The sequence below is a fragment of the Molothrus aeneus genome, chromosome 19 (assembly GCF_037042795.1).
Source record: "Molothrus aeneus isolate 106 chromosome 19, BPBGC_Maene_1.0, whole genome shotgun sequence".
Classification (NCBI taxonomy): Eukaryota; Metazoa; Chordata; class Aves; order Passeriformes; family Icteridae; genus Molothrus; species Molothrus aeneus.
The window spans coordinates 10,779,574-10,807,565 of NC_089664.1; the positions used below are offsets into that span (position 1 = coordinate 10,779,574).

At 44.7% G+C, this 27,992-nt stretch overlaps 1 protein-coding gene across 3 annotated transcripts; it reads left to right on the forward strand.

Moving 5' to 3' along the window:
- Window positions 1-51: 51 nt before the first annotated feature.
- GAPVD1 (GTPase activating protein and VPS9 domains 1) lies at window positions 52-27,992 on the forward strand. 3 transcript variants are annotated; one of them, XM_066562684.1, is made up of 28 exons: window positions 52-95; window positions 227-275; window positions 5,719-5,915; window positions 6,235-7,078; window positions 8,130-8,216; window positions 9,335-9,469; window positions 9,576-9,765; window positions 10,679-10,759; window positions 11,559-11,719; window positions 12,498-12,627; window positions 13,385-13,510; window positions 14,340-14,513; window positions 14,809-14,949; window positions 15,555-15,689; window positions 16,212-16,331; window positions 16,777-16,854; window positions 16,990-17,363; window positions 17,867-17,954; window positions 18,330-18,410; window positions 19,071-19,193; window positions 19,662-19,791; window positions 20,155-20,264; window positions 20,885-21,044; window positions 21,344-21,531; window positions 22,199-22,412; window positions 22,966-23,038; window positions 23,423-23,620; window positions 24,305-27,992. In XM_066562684.1, the coding sequence occupies exons 3-28, from the start codon at window positions 5,731-5,733 to the stop codon at window positions 24,443-24,445; spliced, it is 4,467 nt and encodes a 1,488-aa protein (XP_066418781.1). In that variant the 5' UTR covers window positions 52-95; window positions 227-275; window positions 5,719-5,730; the 3' UTR covers window positions 24,446-27,992. The 3 variants fall into 3 exon arrangements, with proteins under 3 accessions (XP_066418781.1, XP_066418783.1, XP_066418782.1); XM_066562686.1 differs by lacking the exons at window positions 52-95; window positions 14,809-14,949 and having other exon boundaries at window positions 175-275; XM_066562685.1 differs by lacking the exons at window positions 52-95; window positions 10,679-10,759 and having other exon boundaries at window positions 175-275.

Consider the following 27,992-nt stretch of genomic DNA (forward strand, 5'->3'; position numbering starts at 1 on the left):
CGGCCCCGGGACTACAAGTCCCAGGAGCGCCGTCGCCGCCTGCGCAGTGCCGCGCCCGCCCGGGCCGCAGCGGGAGCCGCCGGGGCGCTGGCCGGGTAGGGACACGCTCGAATCCCGCGACAGCGTTCGGCTTCCTCCCCCGAGGAGGAGGAGGAGGAGGAGGAGGAGGGAGCGGTGGGAGGAGGAGGAAGGCCCGGGGCCTGACAAAACGCTTTGGTTTTTCCAGGTCAGCGAGAGGGAAGGCGGGCAGCCGAGGAGAGACGGAGCCGCGGAGGGTATGTCGGGTGGGTTTATCGCGATAGGGCGCTCGGGAGGCGGGGGAGCGGCGCGGGGCCGGCGGCAGAAGTTGTCGGTGCGGTTTGCCGGGGGTTCCTCCGTGCCCTTCTCGCCCGGGCCAGCCCTGCCCTGCCCGCCCGGCCGGTCCGGGCACCGCGGTCCCGCTGCGGGGGCACTCGCAGAACCGGAGCCCTCGGAGCGGGGCCCTCGCGGCGCCGGGAGCCGCTCGCTGCCGCCGCTCCTGCGTGGCTTTTGTGTCGGGCAGGTTTAAAACTTGAAACTTGACCAGTGCGGTGACTTCCCTTTTTGGTCCCTCGCAGACCCCTGAGGCTGGAGAGCTCCATGCAGGCTGTGTCGGGTTTTTTCTTGCAAAGTCATGATACCGCGCTCCTGAGAGCTGTTGGGATGGAGCTCTCGGAGCGGGCATGTGACACTTCACTTACTGATAGGTAAAGTGCTCTTTTGGCGGACGATGCAGTTGACTCACGAGTAGAAGCTACAATTTGAAGAGGATGAAGTGGAAATGGCAGGGGCAGTCCGTGAAATCTGAAATACTCTGCAAAAGCAGCAGGATGGTGGCTTCAGGAAGCACTTTTCAACTGCTGCTGCTGAGGAGGGTTCCAAAATGTTTAAGATGCTCAACACATGGATTTTGATGTGATATTTGTCAGATAAAGGAGAATATGCTCTCCTCAGCAGCAGCTGCCCTTCCTTGCAGATGGGAAGGGAGCTGCTCTCAGGAGGACAGGTTGGTTTTGTCAGTCTGAACAGCTTCAAGTTCTGCACTTGTTCTGGCTGGAAGTCTGTTAGTGTGATCCTCACCTGAAGGGAACTCCACTTTCTGGCATCACAAACTACTGGAATAGATTTTAGTGTGGTTATGTGCTTTTGCTGATTTTATGCAACACGGCAATGCCATTATAGATGGCGTTGGCAATGCCATAATTTAGTGGCCAGCTGATCCTGTCCTTTACTGATGAGTTCTGTTATGGGGCATGAGAAATGAGGTTCCCCTCACATGTGGATGGGCAGTATGTCCAGGGCTAGCTGAGAGCAGCCTCTGGGCAGAAACAAAGGGAGGGGATGAGTTTCTTATTAATGACAATTAGACAGTGGACCTGCATTTTGTGTGTCACACATGTTTGAGCTGGTGGGTGCTGTAATGTGAGGGTTCAGCAGTGAGCCCTGGGTCATGGTGAACCATCCTGCTGGAAAAGGGCTCTGCTAGCTCAGCTGGGGGAGATGGGCAGTTAGCTTGTGTGGAGAAATAAGGCTTGTGAGAAGCTACTATAAATACTAATGAGGGAAGAGGTACTTCATCAGGGCTGAATTAGCTTGGAAGCCATTCAGGCTTGCTTAGGAGTTATTTTTCAGTAGGATGGAGGGATTTTGCCTTGCCCTGCCCTGCCTATGTTAGATGTGCCCAAACTTGCTCTGGAAGTTGAGTCTTGCATAGCGAGACTCAGGAGGAGCAAGTAACCCTGAGCAGGAAACACAGGAGGAGGAAGAAGGATCTGGTGTACCAGCAGCGTTCACCACTTTACCTAATCTCTTTTCTGTCACTGAATCACAGAAACATGCAAGAGAGATGTGTGTTCCTGTATGCCACAGGACAATCCCAGGGACATTGTGAGGTGGAGTTCAGCACCTGAAGATTCAATGTCATGTTCTCCAGGACTTTAAGAGTGGGAAACAATCTGTGTCCTGTGTTCATCAAAGGACAGACTGCCTCAGGTTCTGAACAAATGTGTGCTGCCAGCAGGGCAAGGCATCTGGGATGCTGTCAGGTCATGCAGCCTTTGTTGTTGATATATGGAGCATCATGAAGGGAAATTGTCTGAGTTGTTGTGCTAAGCTGCTCTTACTGTGTCACAGTTACTTGTAGGTTCCTGAGTAGTCTTGAAATAGCTGACAGAAAATGGAAATGTTTCCATATCAACATGAAATCTCAGGGTTGAAAAGTAATCTGCACATAGCACAATTTTACATATCTGTTGTTCTTTCAGCCACAGCGGGCTTTAGATATTTAGGATATCTGAATATCCTAAAGTGACTCTTTTATATAGCTGTGTACAGATATCTGCTATTTCAGGTGTTGTGCCTGGTATCATAAACCAGATTGCTGGGTAATTACAGGCACCTTTTTATTTATGAGCAGCTGATAAGGTAATCTGGCAAATGAGGAATCAGCAGAGACTCTGCTCTGGAGCTGTTCCATGGTGTGTCATTGAGTGTGGCTGTGGCCAAGTGCTCTGGAGTGCACCTTGTGGAGCCTGGTCAGGGGATGCAGCTGCTCTCTCTGTTCTGCTGTGAAGGGAAGAGGTTTTGGGGAGGAGCAGTGTGTGTCAGGTAGGTGTGTTAGTGGTACAATAGCCTGTTCTTTCAGGACAAGCTTGTTGGTAATACCAGTGTCTGAAGAGAGGAGTAGTGTCTGCATCTTGCCCAACTGGGTTTTTTGGGTGCTCTTCCCTGAGCCTTGCTGAAGTGCATTGTGTGTTAAACTGCTGCTTTACATCCCTGCTGTTCCCAGGTGTCTGCCAGGAACCTCAGGTGGAGACAGAGTTGTTTGTGCTCTTGCTTGCTGTGCGTGTGTGGCTTCAGAACAATTAATTTAAAAGCTGGTGGAAGGCAGTGATGAGGTGTTCCTCTCCACAGAGCTGGATCTCAGCAACAGCCCTTGCAGTTGAGCCACTTTGATTTTTATGGAGGTTCTCAGGCTGGGGAAGCTGCTGATCCTATTTTCTTGTATGAAAGCTGCTGTCATGCAGCTGTCCTGTGGATTGACAGAAAATCCTGTGGATTTTCACAGCTCTTGACAAAGCAGTGGCACACAGTAACCTGCTGTGCTCAGTTCTGAATCAATTCTGCTCTGCTTTCGTTATTTCTGCTGTTCTGCAGCAGAGGCAGATAAGACACACACGTGGGTAGTGGCCAACTGATGGGGTGTTATCAGGTAGTCACAGGACCAGTATATTTAGCAGCACAGATGCAACTAAGGGTGCTCTTTGGAGCCTTGTTTTGGGCCTGGAGTTCAGATAGGCAATTAGTTTTAAAGGAAAAATCAGAATGCATGGCAGTTGGCACCTTCCCACAGTTTCTCAGGCCTCAGAGTCTGCTCTTCGTGAGGAGGTGCCCAAGTTGTTCCTCTCTTGGGTGCTCACCTCACCTTCCAAGCAGGGTGAGGTTTCTGCTGTCAGTCTTTTTCAGCTGACATCACAAACAGTACAGTGCAGGAATCTGAGCTCTTTTTGCTGGGCAGGTGGATTAATGTGTGTGTCACATCTCTGCACTCTGTGGGGCTGTGTGGACTTCTGCTGACAGGGCTTGTGGAGCTTGCTCTGACCCGTGGGCAGAGGAGGAAGGAACAGAGCATCTTCCTCAGAGGCTTCTTAGGGAGCTTTGCCCATCCCTGGTGCTGGAAACATCTTATAAACAAAACCAGAAAAAGACCCTAAGTGAAATTGAGAGAAATTGCTTGTAAGTGTAGGAAACACCTCAGGAGTTCTTTAATCAGCTTGGCTGATTGCTCTTAAATGGGTTTGTAACCAGTGACACAAAAATAGAGACTTGTTTTGAAATTTGGCAAAACAAATGACTGTAGGCAGGGGCTACAGGCTGTTCCTAGGGGTACTCCATGGGGGTCTCCCCTTCCTTCCCAAACTTGCTTAGAAGCAGGAGATCCACTTGGAATGACTTTCTGTCCAGGAAAGTGGAGACTGTGGGTTGACACCTGAAAGTGGAAAATGCCAACTAAAACTGTTCAGTTTGATAACATATGAGCAGCTCTTGAGCACAGCCCTACAGTGGGAAGCTCTGAAAAGGCAGAAGGCAGCTCTGCAGGTCTTGTTTGTGTGTGCTTTTATGGCTTCAACTTGTTTTTCCAGGCTGATAGCACTACCTCACAGCCTAAAGACTGGTTACTACTGTGTTTGCAGGCAGTAGCAAGTTTACTGCTGGTTAGTTGTTTGTTTTTTTTTTCGCAAGCTCTTAAATTCTGAGACTAAAAATAAATTTGTTGCAAGAAGTTATTATTTGTTTCACAAAGAACTTTGGCAGCAACAGCAATGTTTCTTCTTCTAATCATTTCTCTGAGACTGTCCCAGTTAAAAACATCTGAATTAGCACATCCTTCAAGTTCCTGTTGTAATCTCATTTTTGGATGCATCAGCTGTAGCCTCTGGTTAGGGAGCTGAATTTGGTTTGGGGTCTTTTTGAGTTTGGGGTTTTTTTAAAGAGCTTTATACCCAGGTTTCTGTGTTTACTAGGAATGGCCTTTAAACCTTCGGGTGTAATAAAATTGCAGTTTTTTAATGCATTGTGACAGCTTCTCTGTTCATGTCTGCCTGGCTTCTGGTTGTGAGGTTAAAACTATAGATGAAAGGACTTAATTACAGAAGGAGCAGTGATGGTTGTCAGTGCACCTGGTTGTCAGGCTGCAAAAACCCAGCAAATGGGACACCTGTGCCTAATGAGGGAGCTAATCTGTATTCTTCAGTGAGGATCACCTCCTGCTCTGCTGAACAGTGAAACACAGATCTTTAAAACACTAGCAGGGGAGAGCACTGGGCCAGCACGTGGTATTCTAGCACATTATTTGTAGTTTCTCAAGCATGCTCTGAATGGGTTTGTGAAGCAAGGCTTGTCCAGAGTCACTGCAGCTTGTGGGAAGTACGTTTTTTGTTTGACTGTAGTATTGCTTTGAAGGGTTCCTCACTGGAGCCCTCTGACATCTCCATTACTGATACACGTGACAGGTATATTATGGTCTGTTACAGGTGGAATCTGCCTCAACCCTTGTCCTTCCCAAATTAGCTGGTGTGGCTGCTAGTTCTAGTGGGGAAGACGTGAAGCAGTTAACCTTCAGTTCTGAGATTCCAACAGCCAGGTCCTTGGGTAGTGCTGGGTTGTGTGGATGGGCTTTAGGGTGAGGGAGTCTGTTCCCCAGACAGTGAGTGGGAATGGGGCTGGTCTTCATCTCCCTGAACTTGTGTCACCTGAGCTGTTGCCAGGGCCACATGTCCCCAGGTAAGGCCAGGTGCACCTGAGGTGTGGTCAGGGCTGTGGCAGGGCTGTGCTCCTGTTCCTGCTCACCAGGGCGAGCTGAAAATACCTTCAGCTTCTGTGCCAGTGTCCCTGCTGTGTGCCAGACAATGGAGCTGGCACAGGGAACCTTCACTGCGAGCGTGCCTCAGCAGGGTGGGATGGAGGAGGGCACAGCAGCGTGCCCTGCCCCAGTGAGCCTGTGCCCATTGCGGGGCTGTCCCTGCTGGGCTGACCCGCGCCGCTCTGTGTGCCAGACAATGGAGCTGGCACTGGGAACCTTCACTGTGAGTGTGCCTCAGCAGGGTGGGATTGAGGAGGGCACAGCAGCGTGCCCTGCCCCAGTGAGCCTGTGCCCACTGCGGGGCTGGCAGGGCTGACCCGCGCCGCTCTGTGTGCCAGGGCTGTGGCACCATGGTGAAGCTGGACATCCACACGCTGGCCCACCACCTGAAGCAGGAGCGGCTGTACGTGAGCTCGGAGAAGGCGCTGATCCAGCGCCTCAACGCCGACGTGCTGAAGACGGCGGAGCGGCTCTACCGCACGGCCTGGATCTCCAAACAGCAGCGCATCAACCTGGACAGGCTCATCATCACCAGGTACTGCACACCCTCTGCCAGCCTGCAGGCCCTGCTCTGCTGTCATAACAGTGTGGGCCTGTGAACCAAACCTCAGCTGGGGAATCTTACACCAAAAGGTACTTGTTAGCCATTGAAGCAATTGGTTTTTTAATACCCATGTTTGTTTTGCTTCTATTCATGAGAACAAGCTATCCAGAATTTGAAATAATTTGCAGTAACTATCTGGAAAGACTTTTTCCTCTGTGGCAGCCTGGTTTATGGATAGATCATGTGGTATTTCTTAGCAAGTTTGTTTACTTAAGAGTTACTTAAAGTGTTTCAATGTTTTTCTTTAAAGTGCTGAAGCTTCTCCTGCTGAATGTTGCCAGCACGCAAAAATCTTGGAGGACACGCAGTTTGTGGATGGGTACAAGCAGCTGGGATTCCAGGAGACTGCTTATGGAGAATTCCTGAACAGACTGAGAGAGAACCCCAGGCTGATTGCGTCCTGCCTGGTTGCTGGAGAGAAGCTCAACCAGGACAACACCCAGAGTGTCATTCACACAGTCTTCACCTCCATCTATGGCAACTGCATCATGCAGGAGGACGAGAGTTACCTGCTGCAGGTGCTCCGCTACCTGATCGAGTTTGAACTGAAGGAAAGCGACAACCCCAGGCGGCTGCTGAGGCGAGGCACCTGTGCCTTCAGCATCCTGTTCAAGCTCTTCTCCGAAGGACTCTTTTCTGCAAAACTTTTTCTTACCGCTACCTTACATGAGCCAATCATGCAGCTTCTGGTTGAGGATGAAGACCACCTGGAAACCGATGCAAACAAGCTAATTGAGAGATTCTCCCCAGTACAGCAGGAGAAGTTATTTGGAGAGAAAGGCACAGAAAAGTTCAAGCAGAGAGTCCAAGAGATGGTTGACTCCAACGAGGCCAAGCTGGTGACCCTGGTCAACAAATTCATTGGCTATCTCAAACAAAACACGTACTGTTTTCCCCACAGCTTGAGGTGGATTGTGTCGCAGATGTACAAAACGCTGTCGTGTGTGGACAGGCTGGAGGTTGGCGAGGTCAGAGCCATGTGCACAGATCTCCTTCTGGCCTGCTTCATCTGCCCTGCCATCGTCAACCCGGAGCAGTACGGCATCATTTCTGATGCTCCTATCAATGAGGTGGCAAGATTTAATCTGATGCAGGTATGATTCACAAAGGGAGCCTTGAAAATATATAAATGGCATTTTTCTTCCCTCTAGAACTGATGCTACTGCAGTACAAGTGAAGGTGTATATATATATATATATTCCTGTATCCCTTAGAAGAGTTGCACATATCATTTATAAAAGCTGTTTTAAGGGATGGAAGCTAAGGCATATAAATGACTAGAAGATGAATTCTGGAATGTGTGAAAAAGAACGTTACGCTGTTCTTGCAAATGTTAAATATTATACCAGGTATTGCAAAAAATAATGAAATACTTTGCTGAAAACCCCTTGTAGTGTCCAGTGCTCTACTTGGAGCATTCCCCAGCCCTCATGACCAGCTTTTGCCATTATGCAAACACTTGGACAATTTAATGATGTTACATAGAGGAGTCATCTGAAGGTGTTGAGCAACACTTGTCTGACTGAGGATGTTCCTCCATGTGAGGAACAAAACCTGCTTTTTACTGCTGTCTATAAAGTGGGCAGGGAGCGATCCTTACAGTGCAGTCACGCTGGGGAGTTTGCTCAGTGTTTCTCTGAAATCCAGCAGCAATCCTCTCCTGTGTCACTGCTCACGTGCTGCAGCAGAGCACTTGGCAGCTCTTTAAATTGAGGGTTGCTTTGCAGTTGGAGATGAATAAGGGGTATGTGCTCTGAGATAAAGGGTTAGCCCTCCTGCTATTTCTCCTTAGTAAAATATATGCAGCCTTTGAAAATCTCTAGGTTTAGATGACCTAGATTCAACTCTCAATTCTGACGTGTTGCAAAAACAAAACATGCTTTGTTCCTGGCAGGGGGAAGTATGGATGGTCACAGCCTACTGTGTGTGCACATTTTCTTGTTAAAGGCAATGACTGCTTTTTTTTCCTAAAGCTTCTTGCATTTTTTTCTTCCCTGAAAGCAAGCACAAATCTCTGTCCACTCAATCAGAAATATTCCTTGGAGTATTAAATGAAAAAGGATTTAGAATGGAGGAGGTTTTGTGAATGTTTTTTATAATCAGGTCCATGAAAGGCTTATTCTGTGTACTTCTTTTTGATTTCAGGTTGGGAGACTTCTGCAGCAGCTGGCAATGACAGGCTCTGAGGAGGGAGATCCACGTACAAAGAGCAGCCTCGCTAAATTTGACAAAGTAAGAATCCAGGCTGAAAAAATCCAAGACTTGGTGAATACGTCATCATCCTTCTGCAGCCTGCTTTCTCAGACTTTGCAAAGGACTACTAAGTGTTTAATTTCCAAGTTACATGTAATGAAAAGCAGATTAAATCCTGAAAGAAGCTGGGGAAAAAAATCGTGAATACTAGAATTAAGGGTTGAGGATTCTTGCTTCTACTCTGACCTAATATTTCTTAAAAGAAAATACTTAAAAAATTAAATTAAATGGTATTTTCAACTGAGCACTGTAAGTGTTCAATGCCAGGTTGGACAGGGCTTGGAATAACCCGGTCTAGTGGAAAGTGTCCCTGCCCATGATGGGGGTTGGCACTGGATGGTCTTTAAGGTTCTTCCACCCCAAACCTCGCTGTGATTCTGTGAAACACTGAATTCCTATCTGTGGCTTTTCAACTGAACCTAACAAAACACTTTGATCTGAAAACAGCCTCAGTATAACGTCTGTCTTAACACCAAGTAATTTCTTAGTGCAAGTAACTTCTCTTTCTTTTTTGCATAGTTTTGCTTTTTTTATTCGGCTTTTCCTGGTAGTATGAATCCATCTGTAGCCATAGAGCAGGTGCCTTCATCAGAGCAACAGTGAAGCTGATAACCTTTGATAGATTGTCAAGTGTTTAAAAACCTCTTGGCATCCTTGGTAACCTTGTATCTGTCCAGGTTTTGGTAATTCTAGTTGTTACACAGTCACCACACAAAGCTACACATTTATTGTAAAGTAACTTTTACCTCAGATTAGAAAGGGATGTTGTTGTTGCTTCTTTGTTTCATTTTCAGTCTGCGCTCAGCAGATCCTTCAGGAAGGGCCTGTTTATTTCCGTTATTTTTCCCTTAAATTGTAAGAGGACACTTGAGTATGTAACACTTTGGAAAGCGGGAAAGGAGCAAAGGAAATGCTAAAAGTACCTGCACACTTTCCTCGCTTTTTCTTCAGTGACCTTAAAATTTCTGCTATTTTATCCCAGGATTGCAGAAGTAGGAAGCGAAACTTTAATTATTCTGTAGGCTACTTAACTCCTGCCATAAGTTTCATCCCAAACTCTAGGGAGGGTGTCTCATTCCTGCTGTCTGCTCTCTCAGAGCTGTGTTGCTGCCTTCCTGGACGTGGTGATCGATGGGCGCGCGGTCGAGACTCCGCCGATGTCGGCCGTGAACCTGCTGGAGGGGCTGAGCCGCACCGTGGTGTACATGACCTACAGCCAGCTCACTGCCCTGGTAATGCCTCCTGCTGCTGGAAAGGACCTGCTCCCTCCTGTCCCACCTTGGCCAAAGCAGGCTGGTCTGCACTGCAGCTCTCACCAAAACCATTGTCTGTGTTTAGGTTGGCTTCATGCGGAACGTGATGTCAAGCGATCAGCTCAAGGAAGATCGGATGGCTTTGGAAAACTTGCTGGCAAATTTACCCCAGAACAAACCAGGGAAAAGCAGCAGCCTTGAAATGACTCCATATAACACCCCCCAGCTTTCTCCTGCAACTACTCCAGCCAACAAAAAAAACCGACTGCCCATAGGTAAGGAGAGCGAGCGGAGCTCCCGCCGGGTTTCTGACACCTCGGGCATTTCTGTGCCAATTTCTCAGTCATCTCTTGGCCTTACTCTTCATCTACACCTTCAATTCCTACTTTTTCTGTGTAGATGGTGAAGAATTTTTCTTAAACCCTGGTAACTTCCTTAGTGTCTAATGCAAGTGTGGTGAATGACCTTCATCACTCCAGCCTGAACTGGAGGAAATTTCTGGAGTGGTTGGGAGTTGTAATGGTGGTGATTGGCAGTGACAATAAAGGGAAGGTTTGAAGGTGGGAAGCAGATCAAGGGGCAAAATTGCTTAGTAAAGTAGTAAGATGGAAGCAGAAGCATTTAATTAGTGGGATTAGAGTAAGTTTAACATTTTTGTTAGAGAACAAATGGACAGGAGGATGAGCAAGCAGGAGCAAGACTTTTAGAGTATGTGAAGAGAAGAGAAAGTTTGTCCTTTCTCCATCCCTTGCCTGCTCTAATTCCAACTGTCAGTATTCTGGAATGCAATTTTAGGTTGGTTGGGTTTTGTTTTTTTTATAGGATTTCTGGGTCTAGATTTTTTCCGTGTTAATAATACTTTAATACTTTCCTTTAAAATAGGAAGTGTGGTACTCTTCTTCAGGGCATATTTATGTGAATATGACCATGTGGGATATTTTTGTTCAAGAGATTTGGTGTTGGTATGTAAAAGAATGAAAATATACAGAGGCCAATAAGTGGCAAAAAACCCCAAAAAACCACCCCCAAAACAAACCTGTCCCATGTTGGTTTAACTCTGCTTTTGAATGGTTCTGGTCTTACACCTCTAAAGTAGTGGCACTTTACAGCATTTATTTTATGGTATAAAATAGCTTTTGCTCAAAGTTTTTGTTTCTTTTGTTTCATTTTAATGCTTTCGAACTCCAGGACAGCAGTTGGCAGCGATTACTGCCTGGGATACCTCTGCTACCAATCTGTCAGCTCACATAACTCTAGTAACCCCTTTTGGTGGGTAATGCCCTCTTTCCATTCTTCTGTGCAACTCTGACTCGTGTCACATCACTCAGCATGCCTTTGGGCCACCCTGGCAGATTTCTGCAGTATATGAACTGGTTTTGTGTGCATGTGGGTTTTAAAAACCCCTCTGCCAGATAAGCAGAATCTGGCTGCCACTTCTGCACACTTCCCTTGTTTTCCTCGGGTCAAATAAAGTAGCAATTGGTGTCATGCTGCCATTCTTAGAAGCCTTAATTTCATGTGGGTGTTTTTATTTCTGTGGAGCCAAATGTGGGAATCTGAGGCCAGTTGAAAAGGGGACATAAGAGTGGAAAAGTAATGAGAGCAAACCACCTGATGTTGTATTGTGTGTCTGGGTTTGAGACACCTGTTAGAATAAGATTTTCTACTTCTTAGGAGAAAAAGCCTTTTAAACAAATTAATTAGAGTTTTAAACCACAGAAACCTAGACCTTTTTTTAGTAACAAACTTAATTTTCTCACATAATGTATAAAAGGTCTCTGTGTGGTTGGAATAGGCTGAATTGCTGTTGTCAAACAAGTCACAGTGTACCTTGTTTTTCTGCTTCTCAACTTTTATGTTGAAAGTTTCCTTTTCCACAGGGCAGTACTCAAGTTTAAACATCAGTTCCATCTCTCAAAAGTTTAATAACACTTTGATTTTGAAAATTTACTTAGTGTGTGTTGCTAATTAAAACACTACAGTTCTGAATTTCCATTATATTGTCTTTTTTCCTCCTTAAACAAAAGAAAAAGCTTTCTAATGTGGATATTTTGAAATATTTTCTTAGCCACTCGAAGCAGAAGTAGATCAAACATGCTAATGGACCAGCATGGAGATCATGAAGGATCCTCCCAGGAGACTATTCCAGAAGTGCAGCCTGAGGAAGTGCTGGTGATTTCTTTGGGGACAGGTCCACAGATTACTCCAGGAATGATGTCAGAAAATGAGGTACCCAGAAACGATGACATCTCAGATGTTTTGAACTATGCAGCCTCTGTTTTCTCCAATAGCACAGCAGGGAGGGTGCAAAGCTAAGTTTGGTAATCAAGCTGGAATGGGAGTTTAAATCCTTGCTGTGTGTTACCGAGCTTGGGGGTTGTAGCTTCCAAACTGGCCTTTGGTGGTGGGTTTGTTCCCTCACTTAAGAAGCTTAAGAGCAACCTGAGCTCTTGTTTCTGAGCATTAAGAAACTGCTGTGTCTCTGCATGCCCTGTCCTTTGGCTCCAGGGAGACAGTGAATGGCAGAACTGGAGCACTGATCCTGATGCTTTTGGCAGCTCATGAAAGGCACAGGCCCAGGTTCTCATGGGGGCAGAGCTGAGCTCACAGTGCCATCAGTGCCTGCAGACTGTTCCTGGGGCAGGGCTGGTGTTCAGCCTTTTCCTTCTCCAGCTGCAGCACAGCTGCTGCTTCCAGCTTTGCTCCCTGCCTGGTGGTTGGGATTATGTCCTCTGGCAGCCTGGTGCAGATCCTTTCCATGCTGCTCTGCTCTGGGGTTGATGAGGGACCTGTGGCTCCCTTGTTATCAGGACATTCCCAGTGTCCATGGGGTGGTTCCTTGCTTTCTCCCCAGGCTCTGACTTGAGAGGTTGCTGTCTTTTTTCTAACAGAATGTAAGAAATTTGATTGTTCCATTAACAATACAAAAACGTTGTTTTATTTGCTGTTTGTTATCTGAAAAATAGATGATTTTAATGAAGTCCTGTTTCTCTCTGCCACCCTGCAGGTGTTAAACATGCAGCTTGCAGATGGTGGGCAGGGAGATGTCCCCATCGACGAGAACAAGCTCCATGGCAAACCTGACAAAACCTTGCGCTTCTCCCTCTGCAGTGACAATCTGGAAGGAATATCTGAAGGTGAAGGGCTGCTTAAGTCTTGAAGAAGTTTTGTTGCTCTGTTGGGTTTTTTCCCCCTTAACTGTAAAAGGAAGGTGTGTTAAATACAGCATTTTGGCTTTGCTGTTTTGAAGACTGTGCTATTTCACTCTGAGAGCCTGTCTTCTTTCTTAGTTGTTCAAAGAATAAAGCCTGGAGCTAAATTTTGACCTACAAAGACATAACTGATTCTGAGAGTTGGGAAGAAAAAGACTTAAGTGTGTTTAAAAAGAGAAAATAGAGGGATTTTTGGGTTTGTTTTTTTTTCTGTTTTAAACTTAAGTGCAGTACTAGTTATTAAGATAATCTAACTTAGCTCTAAACTTGAATCTCTCAGACTTATTTTTCGTCATGTCCTATTACCTGTTACATATCTCAGAATAGTTTCTGCCCAACTCCTTTATATGAACCTCAGACATAACAAAGCACAGATATCTGTGGGATGGAAGAGGTTCGATCACTTTTGCATTATTTTGTATAACTTCCATAACTTAATTTTTGCTCTATCTCCTCAAAATAAGCAAACAAATTCATGAACAAGTAAATAAGTTAAAGACAAAGACTTTATTGGCTTTTAAGTTCCAGCCAAGTACAGTAGTGGTGAGATTCAATATTTTGCGTTGGAACTGCTTCTTCATTCCTTGTCATTTTTCTGGTGAGTTTTGTGTCCTGAATTGTTAATGCTGTATATGTAGGAGCTGTTATTCAAATGAGTTCTAAAGTAAATCTGTGTTCCCAGGCCCTTCCAATCGCTCCAACTCGGTGTCCTCCCTGGACCTGGAGGGGGAGTCGGTGTCGGAGCTGGGCGCGGGCCCCTCGGGCAGCAACGGCGTGGAGGCTCTGCAGCTGCTGGAGCACGAGCAAGGCAGGTGCCACTCTCCTCCCAGGGCCTCAGCTGCTGGACATGCTGAACCCAAGTCTTTGTGGAAAGAGGTTGCAAAACTGATGAATTAAAGGAAAAAAAAATAGACCTTTTCCTTGTGCAGCTGCTCTTGTATTTATTTGTGGTTTTGGTTTTTTTCCCCCCTAGAAATTTCCTTTGTAGTCTGTTGTTAGGAAAAGGAAATCATCTGGAATTTTGAGACTTAAGTCCTTTATAGGAAACTGTAAAGTTTTGCTTGATATCAAGCTCTTCCTTTCAGGAATGGGGTAATCTGGATTGGAGTAGTCTGGAAGTATCTGGACAATTTTCTCTTTAATGTCCATTTGTCAATCACTGAACAGGTTGCCCAGAGGTTGTGGCGTCTCCAGCCTAGAGATGCTCAAAATATGACTGGACATGATCATGAGCAACCTGGTGCCCTTGACCAGGGCAGAGTGTTTGGGCTGGAATGATCCCTGGAGCCCTCAGCTTTTCTGTGATCCTGTTCCTCTACAGGAATTGTACCGGTGTCTTTGTAGCACTACCTTTAATTTATTTTTTCTGTCAATTTAGTTGATAGATTGCCATGTGTACTTGCAGATTTTTCTTCTTATGTCTCAATTTTTTTTTCAGGCAGCGTTTCCTGAGTAGTGTAATAGTGCTTTACAGGCCTTCCTTTAACCACTGCCTTGCCTGACAGAATTAGGGGATTGTTTGTTTGGGATTTTTTTCCTAATGTACTCTTACAGGCTTTCACTCTGAAATAATTGGAGAAGTCTGAAATAATTGGAGAAGCCTTTCAGAAAATCAAGAACTGTTTCTTTTTCCACAGCCACAACTCAGGATAACCTGGATGACAAGCTCCGTAAGTTTGAAATCCGTGACATGATGGGTTTGACTGATGACAGAGACATTTCAGAAACTGTGAGTGAGACCTGGAGCACAGATGTCTTGGGAAGCGACTTCGACCCCAACATCGACGAGGACCGGCTGCAGGAGATTGCAGGTAACGGGTGTGCTCTGGGTAGGTCCTGTGCTGCTCTGGAACCTGAGGCTGCAGAGCCCTCCTCCTCCTCCTCCCCCCTTCCCCAACAGGGGCATTTCCACAGATTCCACTGGAGATTTGCTCTAGGAGGATTTTTGTGTGCATGACCTGGACTGTGCTTAGTTACTGGTTTCTTTTCACCGTTGTGTTTCCTGATTGCTTTACCAAGGCCACTTAAGAGGTGTTCTTCCTTTTCTCTCTAGAGCTGACTGCCCCAGCCCAGCTCTAGCCATACGCTCCGGCTTTACTTTTGCAGGTGCAGCTGCAGAGAACATGCTAGGCAGCTTGCTGTGTTTGCCAGGTTCAGGATCCGTGTTGCTTGATCCCTGCACAGGTTCAACCATATCAGAAACCACAAGTGAGGCGTGGAGTGTGGAAGTATTACCAAGTGACTCAGGTCAGAATCGGGCAGTTTTTGCATATTTCTTTAGCATGATTCTAAGACTCTTCCAGAGGCATAGAATGCAAAACAGCAGCCTCTTCCTCTTCCTCTTTCTTCTAGAAATTACTGTCCTAGGTTTAAGTTAGTTTTTGCAAATACTTCCAGGATTAAAAGGACAAAATGCTCCTAGACAGAACGAAGATGGAAAGCATTGGGAGAGACTTCTATTACCTAAGAAATTCTTAAGGTCTGAAGGGGAAGAGAAGGGTTTTCAGAGCAAATTTGTGCTTGCTTTCCTTCCCTATGGTAGGACCTATCCAGGACCACGGTTTACTTTGGTTAGTGAAGATGTGACTCTATCCTGTTGTCTAAGACATCCAACAATTAAAACAGTAAACACTCCTTAGCATGCCTGTGCAGACAGAGCATTGCTGTCTGTGCAGAGTCCTGCCTTCTGTACCAAAGGATATAAGAAAATTCTTGCTGAAATGGTTGAGTTCCCTAAAAACTTGATGCACTAAATCACCCCCACCCCTTCCTTCTGCTTGTGAATGTTTAGGGAGCATGGCATTGAGTGATGACACTTTCTCTCTCTGCTGTCCATTGTCTCCCTTTTGTAGAGGCTCCAGATTTAAAACAGGAGGAGAGGCTGCAGGAGCTGGAGAGCTGCTCTGGGCTGGGTAGCACGTCTGATGACACAGATGTGAGGGAGGTCAGCTCTCGGCCCAGCACCCCCGGCCTGAGCGTTGTGTCAGGTGTGTGAACTGTCTGACTCCATCACAGCTCGTGCTTTATTTATACATCACTCATAAAACAATTTCCTGCACTTGTTCTGGAATTTTCAAAGCTGTGATTCTTTGTTCACCTCACAGAAGAAATAAAAAAGGCAGCAGAGAGGTGGATGCCCTGTGCTGCAATAGCAGTGGTTAGCAGAGAGTGTTGCTTTGGAAGAAACTCTAAACTTTCTTGCAGTTAAAACAACTTGTTTTATTTAAATAAATCGTAGCTCTAGTTCTTCATTTTCTGCAAAGTATATAAGAATGGAATGTCTTTCTAATGCCTCTTGTCAGAGTCTATTCATGGCTATGGTAACACTTTTGAAGATGTAGAGCAAAAATAAACTTGTTTTATGAGTACAGAATTTTGTAATGTCTGTAGGTGCTACTGTGAGTTGGAACTTGATTACTCACCGTCCACCAAACATTTTAACAGCCTCGGGATTTTGCTTCCTTGCTCTTTGAAAGACTATTACAGATGCTTCTTTTGTTATGTGTAAGGTATTAGTGCAACATCTGAAGATATTCCTAACAAGATTGAGGATCTCAGGTCGGAATGTAGCTCTGACTTTGGGGGCAAAGATTCTGTAACAAGTCCTGACATGGATGAAACAGCCCATGGTAAGTTACTTATCTGGAATCTCTGATAAAAGCAAGTGACATTTATGGAATCCTTGAATTTTACAATTTCACAATTTCAAAGTGCTAGTGACTAAGCTTAATATTTTCCTTATTTGCCAGTACTGTATTTGTTTGACAAAGAGGCTCCAGTGCTTTGCTGTACTAGAGCTTGAGTACTAGATCTAAGATCCCTAATTTGGTTTGATCACATTGACTCTCCTCTTGCATTTTGGAGCTGGGCTGCTCCCCAAGAATTCCCCATTTTTGTGATGTAACTTTTTGATCATTTCAAGGTACTACAGAGATCTTTCCACACAGAATATCTTTACAAATACTTTGCAGTATAAGTTTTGTAAACTTTTGTTGCTGAAGTCTGTTTTTCCAGTGTCTCTCATGTTGGAGGCAGTTTTGGCATCTCACTAACTTTGCTCTCTCTGTATTTCAGGAGCCAGTCACTTGACATCTCCTCCTTCTCAGACAGATTCTTTGCTTGCATTGTTTGACCCTCTGTCCTCAAATGAGGGTGAGTTATAAAGATTAAGCTGTGTTTTAAAAACAGGCATTTTCAGTGCTTCTATGTTAGTAGCAGGTAATCAGGTAATTTGGAATAATATTGAAAGAAATATGTGTGTGGCTTCTCTTCTGCTTGTGAGCACAGGTGTGTCAGCTGTAGTAAGGCCTAAAGTGCACTATGCAAGACCCTCTCACCCACCTCCAGACCCCCCGATCCTGGAGGGAGCTGTGGGAGGGAACGAGGCCCGGCTGCCCAACTTTGGCTGCCACGCCCTGGTGCCAGCAGAGCTGGAAGCCTTCAAGCAGAGACACTCGTACCCCGAGAGGCTGGTGCGCAGCAGGAGCTCCGACATCGTGTCCTCGGGCAGGAGGCCCATGAGTGATCCTGGCTGGAACAGGAGGGCTGGCAACGAGGACAGGGAGCTGCCCATGGCCTCCAGCAGCGCCGGGGCAGCGGCGCTGGCGGCCGCCTCTCAGTCGTCATCTTCGTCTCCCAGCAAAGACTCCTCCAGGGGAGAGGTGAGGCTTCTATTTAGCATTTTATTTGTGTCTCTCATGCCCACTTTAACTACACATCCAATGCCAGAAAGTTGGAATTAAATGTCTTTAGCTAAGGAATTACAACACACTTCTGTTATCCTTTAAACATTGGCCAGTAATGTTTTAAAAGATAAAGCTGCAAATGTTCAGAGTGGCTTAAATGGATCTGGCTTTCTTAAATTAACTGGATGAGGTTTACTGGTGGTACTTCAGAAATGGATTCATTGTAGTGTTAAATTGCAGCAGCCTGAAAATTAATTTTCTTTAAAAAAGAAATAAGTGAAACTTAGGTTCTTTGAGGCTATGGGTTTGCATTTTTGGAATGTCTTCTTTAGGAGAGATATTTCTGACTTAATCTGCTCTTTGTGCTCTGCAGTAGTTCTGTTTTTACAGTCAGTGTAGCAAAAGCTGATGTGAAGGAGAAATTTTCTCTTTACACTTGATTTGGTAAATGCTCAAATGTAGACTCTGCCCTTCTGCAGATTGAGGAACGGAAAGACAGTGATGATGAGAAGTCTGACAGGAACAAGCCCTGGTGGAGGAAACGTTTTGTGTCTGCCATGCCCAAAGGTAGGATCATGTCTCTCTAGGTTTGGTACTTCAGTCAGAGTTCACACTGCCTTTATTATCTCTTTAGTCGCCTTTATGGTTAAAGTATAAATAAATATGTAAATAAAAATAGGAAGCTACCTGACTCCCTTGGCAGTAGCTCCCTAGAGTGTGCTGTACCTGGAAGGCAAAACTGTTCTGCCTGACCTCACGTGTGTTAAAGGTGGAGCTGGCTGTAGGTGATGACAGCACACTTCCGCTCTACCCCATGGATAAGCTTATGCTTTTATAGAAGTTGATTTGATGAACATTTTCTGCATTAGCCCCTTCCTTGAAGTTTCTGGTATTTGGCCATTATCTCAGAGTGGTCTTTGATGAGGTACCTTGCATTTTCAGCTCCTATTCCATTTAGGAAGAAAGAAAAACAAGAAAAAGACAAAGATGACATGGTGCCTGACAGATACGCAACGCTTCAAGGTATGTGAATAACATCATCATAGTAATTTTCTCTCAGAGTGTGCCTCCTGGAGCTCCAGAGTGCCCACCAGGTAGCTATTGACAGACAGGTACATGCTGTTGTAGTTCGTGTTCAGAGCTGACATTTTGAATAAGAAAATGGATAAAGATTTCCTGACTTGAAGGCTGTTTTTAAGTTGTCACATGTCTGTCTGGGCATGTAGTGGATTCTCAACTCAAGTCCTCACTTTTCCCCCACCCTCATTATAGAACTCCTGTCCTTGTCACAGCTGAGCTGTAAGGATAGCTGTACACACAGTCCTGTAATAGTTACTTAAGTGTTAAATTAAACATGGTTTGAACCTGGGTGTTTCGTTTTCTGTTTGCCTGATCCTTTCTAGAAGTCTTCAAATACCCAAGAACCATTTGTGTATGCAGTATAAATGTGCTGAGGATCTGCTCAGGATCTGACTTCATTTGTTCCCTTTGATTGTACTGTTTGTTTTCTGATTTGCTTCAGACTTTATTAATACATTTGAATTTGGGCTGCACAGGACACAAGCACCTCTTTGTTTGATCTGGTTAAAAACAGAGTCCAAATGTGTAGGCTTGAGTTTTTGTATTTGCATTCAGTTGGCCCAACACCAGGGTAACTCCTGTTGTTTTTTATGGTCCTTTCAGATGATCCCAGCCCAAGGCTCAGTGCTCAGGCACAAGCTGCTGAGGACATTCTGGACAAATACAGGAATGCAATCAAGAGAACGAGTCCCAGTGAAGGAGCCATCGTGAACTACGACAGTGCAGGTGAGAACCTGGCTTTTGTAATCACCACCAACATGGCTTCTGCTCCTTAAAGATAAAAACTTCAGTATTCTAGACAATGTTAGTATTAGCCAATGTGAGCTCTGAACAAGGAATGTTTTGTCAAATAATCTGTGGGACAGTCCCTCAGAGGCTGGGAATTAAATCAGTATTCCCAAGGACAGCTCTTTTGTGTTGCCATTGAGGGAGCTGGGTGTTGATAGCGCATCTCCTACCAGTTTTTTGTTTTGTTTTAAATGGCACTGAAGAAGTGCCTTCCAAAACTTTTGCAGTTTTTTCTTAGGAGCTTCTAGGTTGTATGTTTTAATGTGCATTTTTTCATATATCCAGAACAAGCTGGTTTATTTGCTGTCTCCATTCTCTCCCTGACCTTGGAATGATGAGCAGGAAATTAGTCTGGTTTCTTCTTCTGACTCCTCTCTTGAGGTGCAGTGTGTTTTTGGTTTCCAGAGGCGATTGGGGATGGTGAGAGCATGCACGACTCCCCGCGGGATGAGGCTTTGCAGAACATGTCTGCAGACGACCTCCCAGACTCTGCAAGCCAAGTAGCACAGCCACAAGGTTCTGCTTTCTCCTATAGGTAAAGACATTTCCAGGTTTCATCTTAACCACAAAGTAGAATTAAAAGCTGAAGCTGTGTGACTGGTTCCCACAAGAATCTTAATGCAGATTCATTGTGAACTTTGATGTATCTCAAACTGTCATATTTCCACTGGTGGAGGGATATTTGTAACCAGAGAGGACAGAGAGATTCAGTGTGTAGAAAATCCCTTTGAAAATGGTGCTGTATCAAAAAACCTGATATTCTAATGTCTTGACAATGCTATATATTAAAATGATGTTAAATAACTTCTAGACATACATAAAAAAGAAAGTAAAGATTTCTTATTGAAGAAGCAGACCTCTCATCAACTGTGTTAAGAGAATATTTTTCCTCTTTAAGGGATGCAAAGAAGAAATTGAGATTGGCTCTTTGCTCAGCAGATTCTGTTGCCCTCCCGATGCTGACACATTCAACAAGGAATGGTCTCCCAGACCACACAGACCCTGAAGGTACAGGCTCTTTGCACTGTGTTTGTCTCTCCTTGTCCCTGTGTAATAGCACTTGTACTGCACCATTTATGGTCCCTTCTCTTTGCCATAAATATTGAGGGCACAGGCTGCCTTTTGCCCCCAGAATGTTTTCATTCTTACTCCACAGGCAAGCTGCCATCTCAGCCTGCTCTCAGATTTTTTTGTAATGAAGTATCACAGATACAGTGCAGGTTAGAGCCTGAAGCTATAGAATAGACTCTGAAAATACATGTGCTGTTGGGAGTCGTGCCACTTGAATGATTTACTGGGTCTTTATGTTGACTTAGTATAAATGTGTTGTGTTGTATCCTTTCATTCACTCTGGGTTTGTTTGCAGACAGGTGAATATGTCGCCTCATGGGGTCCTCTTCACATTTCAGAATGGTTCTAAAAGCTAGACAAAATAGTGATATGGTGGCTTATCCTCTGATAGCTGGAAAATTAAAAAGGCTTCTTAAATTGTTCTAAAATAGCATTTATTCCCTAATGTACAGAAGTTTTGTTTTAAACCATTAATGTGTTTCCCATATTCAAAGATAGGTTTTTTTCATCGTGCCTACGTTTCTTTTCCTTAATGTTTTTCCTTTGTTCTTTATTAGATAATGAAATTGTGTGCTTCTTGAAAGTTCAGCTGGCTGAAGCCATCAACCTGCAGGACAAAAACCTGATGGCGCAGCTGCAGGAGACGATGCGCTGCGTGAGCCGCTTCGACAACCGCACCTGCCGCAAGCTGCTGGCCTCCATCGCCGAGGACTACAGGTACCTGGGCAGGGGCTGCTCAGCTGGGGCTCCCACTCCGTGTCTTTATCCACCAGAAGGTTGGGAAGATCCCTTTTGGTTTAAGTTGTACTTTACCAAACCAGCTTATTGCATCTCTGCTTCCCCACAAAAGGATGCAGTTGTCTCACCCGTGTGAGGCAAACTTCCGAATTCAGGCATTGTTTTGTTCTAAAAGGAACAGGTGGAAGAACCCTTTGCACTCTGACTCAGCAGTTTAGTTTATAAAGCTGTTAGCCTCTGTCTTTGTTGTGAATCTGACACAGAGCTCTGTGCTCTAGGAAAAGAGCTCCATACATCGCTTATTTAACGCGCTGCCGCCAAGGCCTGCAGACCACACAGGCACACCTGGAGAGGCTCCTGCAGAGAGTCCTGCGAGATAAAGAGGTGGCCAACAGATACTTCACTACAGTCTGTGTGAGGCTACTGCTAGAGAGCAAGGAAAAGAAAATAAGGGAGTTCATTCAAGGTGAGATTAATGCAGACAAAGGTTTTATAATTCTTTACTCTGTTTTTAGCTGCTGACTTGGGTTAATGTTTTAAAATACGTCTTTTGATCTGAGGAGTAGATTCCTAAAATGATTTTAATTTCAGATGGTGAATTAATGGCTAAACAGACAGATTACTGTGACTTTACAGTATGTTGTGGTAGCTAAGCTATGGTAATTGTCTGCATTTTTCATGGGCTGAGAGAATGAAGGTAATTTGGCCTTACTTGGCCAAAAAAGTTATGCTAAATCAAATCATCTGCCCCATGGCAGAAGCATGAATACTATTAATTATTTTATATCTACTGATATATGATAAATTAAGTTGCAGCATTCAGTTCTTAGTCCAGAACCAATGGCTGCACCTTAGATGATATGGGGGATAGTAACAGTGTGAATCAAGTGAATGAAAGATTCAAAAATATCACAGCATAAGAGACACCAGGAAACTCAAAACAGCCCCTAATACCAAACTGGTTCTATGTTCTCTGTGCACATATCTGACTAAATGAGGCACATAAGGAATTTGGAGTCAGTTTTTGCTCCTGGAGCATGTAGTGCTGCACATTAAATGTGCCTGAAAAACTTATCAGAAATAGGAATTTTTTACTTAAGTGAATGTTTTTTCTCTTCCTCCTTTTTTATCAGATTTCCAGAAACTCACAGCTGCAGATGATAAAACGGCCCAAGTAGAGGATTTTCTGCAGTTCCTGTACGGGGCTATGGCTCAGGATGCCATCTGGCAGAATGCCAGTGAGGAGCAGCTCCAGGATGCACAATTAGCCATCGAGCGCAGTGTGATGAATCGCATTTTCAAACTCGCCTTCTACCCTAATCAGGATGGAGATATTTTGCGTGACCAGTAAGTTAATGGAATTCAAAGGACTTGTTTTCTCTTGTGCAGTTGGTGCAGTGGAAGCTGTGCAGCCCTCCTGCCACAGACTTGTCTGAGTCAGCCACACAAATTCATGTTTTCGTTCAGAACATTTTGTAAAAGAACGAGGAAGGGCTTTAGGATCATCTGCAAATGTGTTTGCAACAAACTGCTAGAACAGGAAAAAAAAAGTTGTAAGTGTGATGATTTGGGGTACAGACTGTCAGGTCTGCAAGTGTGTGTGCTGAGAGAATGATCAAAACCTGGTTCAGAACTGGACCTGGTCCATTTTCTGGTTTCACTCAGTATTTTCCATGCATTTGAGGTTCCTGTGGTTTAGAACAGACGCTGTTGGGGTGCTCTAGAGGACGTGTGGTTGTTCCTGGCTGTACCGAACAATTCTCTGCATTTTCACTGACCTGGTGTCCATAATCTGTAGGGCCACATTCCTGAAGATCTTTCTTGTCCTATCAAACATGGAGCAAGTTTCCTCAGCTGGCTGGCTGCTGCTTAATTTTCACTCTTGTTTTTTGTGTTTCAGGGTCCTTCACGAGCACATACAGAGGTTATCCAAAGTAGTGACTGCAAACCACAAGGCACTTCAGATACCTGAGGTAACAACTCTTTTCCTTTGCTTCTGTATTATGTGTGTTGGGGTTTGGACTGGGATTGGGATGGGGAGAGGATTGTTCTGTTTTACACTTAGAAGGGTTGCTTTGCTGCCTGTGACAGCTGAAATATCCTTCAGGAAATTTCACTGTACCCCTGCTGTGGCTGTACCCAGCTGCAGCTTCTCTGGGCACAACCTGTGCCAGGGCCTCACCATCCTGACAGGGAAGAATTTCTTCCATATCTGTAACTTAAATCTCCCCTCTTTCAGTTTGAATTCACCTTGCATTAAATGTTCCCATTTCTCCAGCACCTGTGAGCCTGTGGTGGCTGAGCTGCTGTGCCCAGCAGAGCTTGCCCAAGGAGGGCTGGTTTGGTTGTTTCCCCAGGTGTACCTGCGCGAGGCGCCCTGGCCGTCGGCGCAGTCTGAGATCCGCACCATCAGCGCCTACAAAACGCCCCGGGACAAGGTGCAGTGCATCCTGAGGATGTGCTCCACCATCATGAACCTGCTCAGCCTGGCCAACGAGGACTCCGTGCCTGGGGCTGATGATTTTGTTCCTGTTCTGGTCTTTGTTCTCATAAAGGTGAGTTCTTTTGCAGAGATCACAAACCCCAGTTAATCCCTGTAATAAACAAGCAAATTTAGGAGAGATAATGCCTGTGGGAGGGAGCTGGCCAGGCTCAAACCCAGATCTGATTCAGCAGGGTTTGAATAGGAATGTCAGAAATGTGGTCAGTTACGGTTTTTGAATCCAAGCAAACTTTGTATGTGGAACCAAGAATATTGGGGTGCAGATGCTGTGTTGGGAGTAGTTTGTTTGAGGTATGTCCACAGCATCTGTCACCTGTGCCTGCTTCATGCTGTCCTCAGGACCAAGATGCAGACCAGGACTGACTTGGGTTGTATTGCTGGTCTTCTTTGACATGAGTAGAGAATGGTCTGACGTGTAAGATACGGAAACAACAGGCTTTACATGTGTGAGGTCCTGATGACCTTCACAGATTGTGGCAGCGTTTCCCCTCTTTCTCTTGGACTGCTAGTCATTTTTCCTTGTTGGAAAAATGTTCCTTTCATCAAACCTGATGCCTTCTGAGCATGTGAAGTGGGGCTGGTGAGGATAAACAGTCCCTACCCTGCAGGCAGGTTACATACTCTGTAGGATGAGGATCACTGCACAAAGGGAATTGTGCTTCTGTTCTGTACCTGACAGTGTTTGTTGATGTTGGGCTTTGCAAACAAGCTGTATCTCGCTCTTCTCCCACCCCAGGCAAACCCCCCTTGCCTGCTGTCCACTGTGCAGTACATCAGCAGTTTCTATGCCAACTGTTTGTCTGGAGAGGAGTCCTACTGGTGGATGCAATTCACGGCAGCCGTGGAGTTCATCAAAACTATCGATGACCGCAAGTAGCTCGCACAGCACAGGCAGACTGAGCAGGAGAGGAGTTCCTAAGAATGTACAACAGCTGCAAAAGCTGAAGAAAAGACTTTCCTTGTAAAATACTGTACAGAATTGAGGCATTTTAAAACACACCTTTGCTAATCTAATTAATTTAACAGATTTTCCTCTTCTCTTTGGGTTGCGTTTTCCTCCCCTCTAGATACTGGCACTGCAAAAGGGACCACAGTTTTCAGGTATTTTGGAATCTCAAAACATTCAGAAAATTCTTCATGCTTTCTCCACCACCCCTCTTCCTGAATTCTTATTCACGTGAATAATTCACTTCATTTAATTTCTAATGAAAAACTGAAACAAGAGGAAACAGGGCAGCCACGTAGTAATCTTTCTAGTTGAATACACCTTTTATTAAGAAAACACCAGCCACACTGAAAGTTTGTAGTAGCTGACATCAGTTATTGGTTATATTTCACCTAAATTTAAAATCTGAGAGGACAGTGTAAATATTATATAACTATATTTAATGCATTGCAAGTATCTTTTGACTTACTATCCTTTGAATAAACAAGCAGAAGCCTCTCTGACCTCTAACAGGTTGTGACCTACCATGTTTTGGTGACAAAAGGACTTCCTCAAAAGGCTAAGATTTAAAAAGGGCAAACTGAACTATTTATTAAGATGTAATTACTGAAATTTCTAAAACTGGAATTTATAATAGGGCTTATTAGCTAGCTGAACACTTCTTGGCTAGGGCATTAGGGTGTTACAGAGGTTTGGATATATAGAGGAGAGGGACTGTAAGTTACAATAGAAAAGTCTAATATAAAAAGGAGAAATAAAATACCTTACTGTAATATTTTTTCTGAGCTATTGTGTATACTGTACAAACCCCAAACAGAGATCCTTAACAGAACCTTGGGCTGTAATATATATTTTGATTAGTGACATTAAATACATATGCCAGGGGGTTCAGTGAATGTTTTTACTAAATGTTCTTCGTGTTGTCTGCTATGCAGCAGTGCAAGTTTTACTGTTCATAAAAAATATTTTAAAATAATATAACACTGTTCTTTATGAAACATATCATGACATCAGTTCAGGGTGTTTTATAGATTTCTCACCCCGCCTTCCCCTTAAACTGACAGTTATCAATTTAAGGAGGTTTTTATGCACAACACCACATGGGTTTTTCATGAGTGAAGTGGTCTGGGGCATGTTGGCTGTATATAAGCACTCGCTGCTCTTTTTCAGCTTCAATGCACTGAAAAAGGACAGTGAGCACTGAACTTTTTCATGTCAGTATTATTTCTTGCTCTTTCCAGAGTGTTCATTGCACTTCTGACAGAGGGATGTGGTAAGACTTGGTGTCTGTGATTGGTAAAGAAAACAAAATCTTTCTCACATTCTTTTCAAAACACGATTGGTTCATTTTTGTGTGTGTGTGCATTTTGATGATTAAAACCTGTAAGCAACTAGTACTTGGGAAAATCATTTGGTCAATTGGAATTAGAGCAATTTATGTAAAGTATTGAGTGCTTGATTTGGCTGTGCTACTTGTCAAGGCATAATCAGGAAACTCACTTTTTAGGGCTCTCAGATATAACTCAGTCGAGCAGTTTTGCCAAACTGATCCCAGGTGAGAAGGTGGGATGGTAACCTTTTCCTTTTCTCTATAGTCTTTCTCCTCTATTAGAGACTCAGTTGTGTGGAGGAGCAATACTCAGTCAAAACAGAATTCTTCTGATCTGCCTTACTCGGTGTCTCAGTCTGTGTAGCATTGCAATATTCTGGTTATTTAGCCTTGATGGGTTTTTGGTGCTGAACATATAATTCAATATTGCAAGCACAGCCCTGCAGCAAAGCACAAACATGCCCTTGAAGATATGGCCAGATCATATCAAAAAGCAATATAAATTCATTTCTATTGAAGTGTCCTGTAATACGTAATTATTACTTGAATATCCGAGATGTTAAGACTGATGTGTGAAAGTTCTGCAGTTTGGGTGTTAGTTGAGGAGGGTATTTGTGGGATCCCTGAAGAAGGCACAAGGACACAGGAGGTGGTGATCACCCCTGTGCTGCCCCTCTGTGCTGGCCTGGCTCACAGGGTTTGGGTCAGCACCATCGGGGCTTTCAGGTTCACTCTCCTTTATGGAAGGGGCAAGAACCATTTCCTCCACAGCTTTTATCACTTGGTTTCTCTGCATTGAAAAATACTTAAAAGAACTGGAGTCTTTTTTTAAATGTTACTTAGTTATTTTAAAACCAGTAGGTGTTTCAGTGAGCCCCAGGTGAGCTGAGAGTTTTTGTAGCAAGATGGTCCTTTGCTTCTTTTTTCCAGCCTACTCTGAAGGTCCTTTATTAGTCTTGATAGGTGTAGTTAGAGAATTAGGCTTTCCAAAGAATTAAAAACCTGCCTGTAATGTCCTTCTACTGTTTTCCCCTGCGTCCCATAATGTTTTGTTTTAAAATGCTAAATTCCGTGTCTAGGAAGTGATGTTGTTAGGTTTGATGTGCAATAGCCAAGGTGGAAAGACACTGCATAAAGGACCAAAAGTAGCAGAACTGCTGCCAAAAGGTGCCAGCCACGGGCCTGTTGCTGTAATCTCGGTGCTTTCTGTGAATTTAACTACTTGAGCCACTGGAGGAGGAATGGAACATTTTGGGCAAAGTGGAGCAGGGCAGGGTCCTTGGTACCAGGTCACAGTGTGGACTTCAGGCTTGGCCGTTGTCTCAGCACTGATCTTGGCACGTTCTGAGGAGCTGCCACGTTAAACAATGGCATGTCTGTGCCTGGGAATGCTGCAGAGGTGCTGGTTTCCTTTTTGGGCAGAGGAGGGAAAGGAAAGCCATGGGGTTTTCATCTCTAGGAGATTCCTTTATGCTCCTAAGTGAGATTTCTCTTTAAACCTTTTTAAAATCCTCTTTAAGGAGAATCAGAATGTGTCTGGCCTATCAAGGATTTGAGTTTAAAAGTTTTTGTTTTGAAGACCTTTTACTACCAAATGCTGAATGTAACTGCCATAAACTTCAGGAAAAAAAGCCACGAACATGATGCTGTTTCCTGTGGGTGAGTCTGGTGAGCACAGAGTTGGTTTGTATTGCTTGGAAATGTTCTGTTGAGCCAAATTCTCACAGAACTGGAGAACTCACTGCTGTGGGAATGGGGTGGGGAAGGGGTAGGAGAGGGGCAGAGCTGCTGGCAGCAGAGCTGTGTGTTGGCACCAGAGGGGCAGCGTGCCTGCAGAGCTGGAGCAGCACAGGCAGCGCGGACAGGGGGAAGGATGCTCGTGTCTGGGTACAGCTGGGGACGTGGTTGAGCCTGTACTACTTGAGAATTAACCTCTGCTCAGTTAGTAGTGTGTGTTCTGTACCTTTTAATTGTGCTTTACCTCTATTGAAAAGCTTTGTACTGCCTCTCCTCTTTGGTAAAGCCTTTATAAATCTAAATTAACGAGCTTGCACAATCTTGTATACAGGAACCCCATCTTGTCTCTTAACGTGATTATTAATGTATTATTCTGTAAAAACTGATTAAAAGGAGAGCAGTTTAACCACC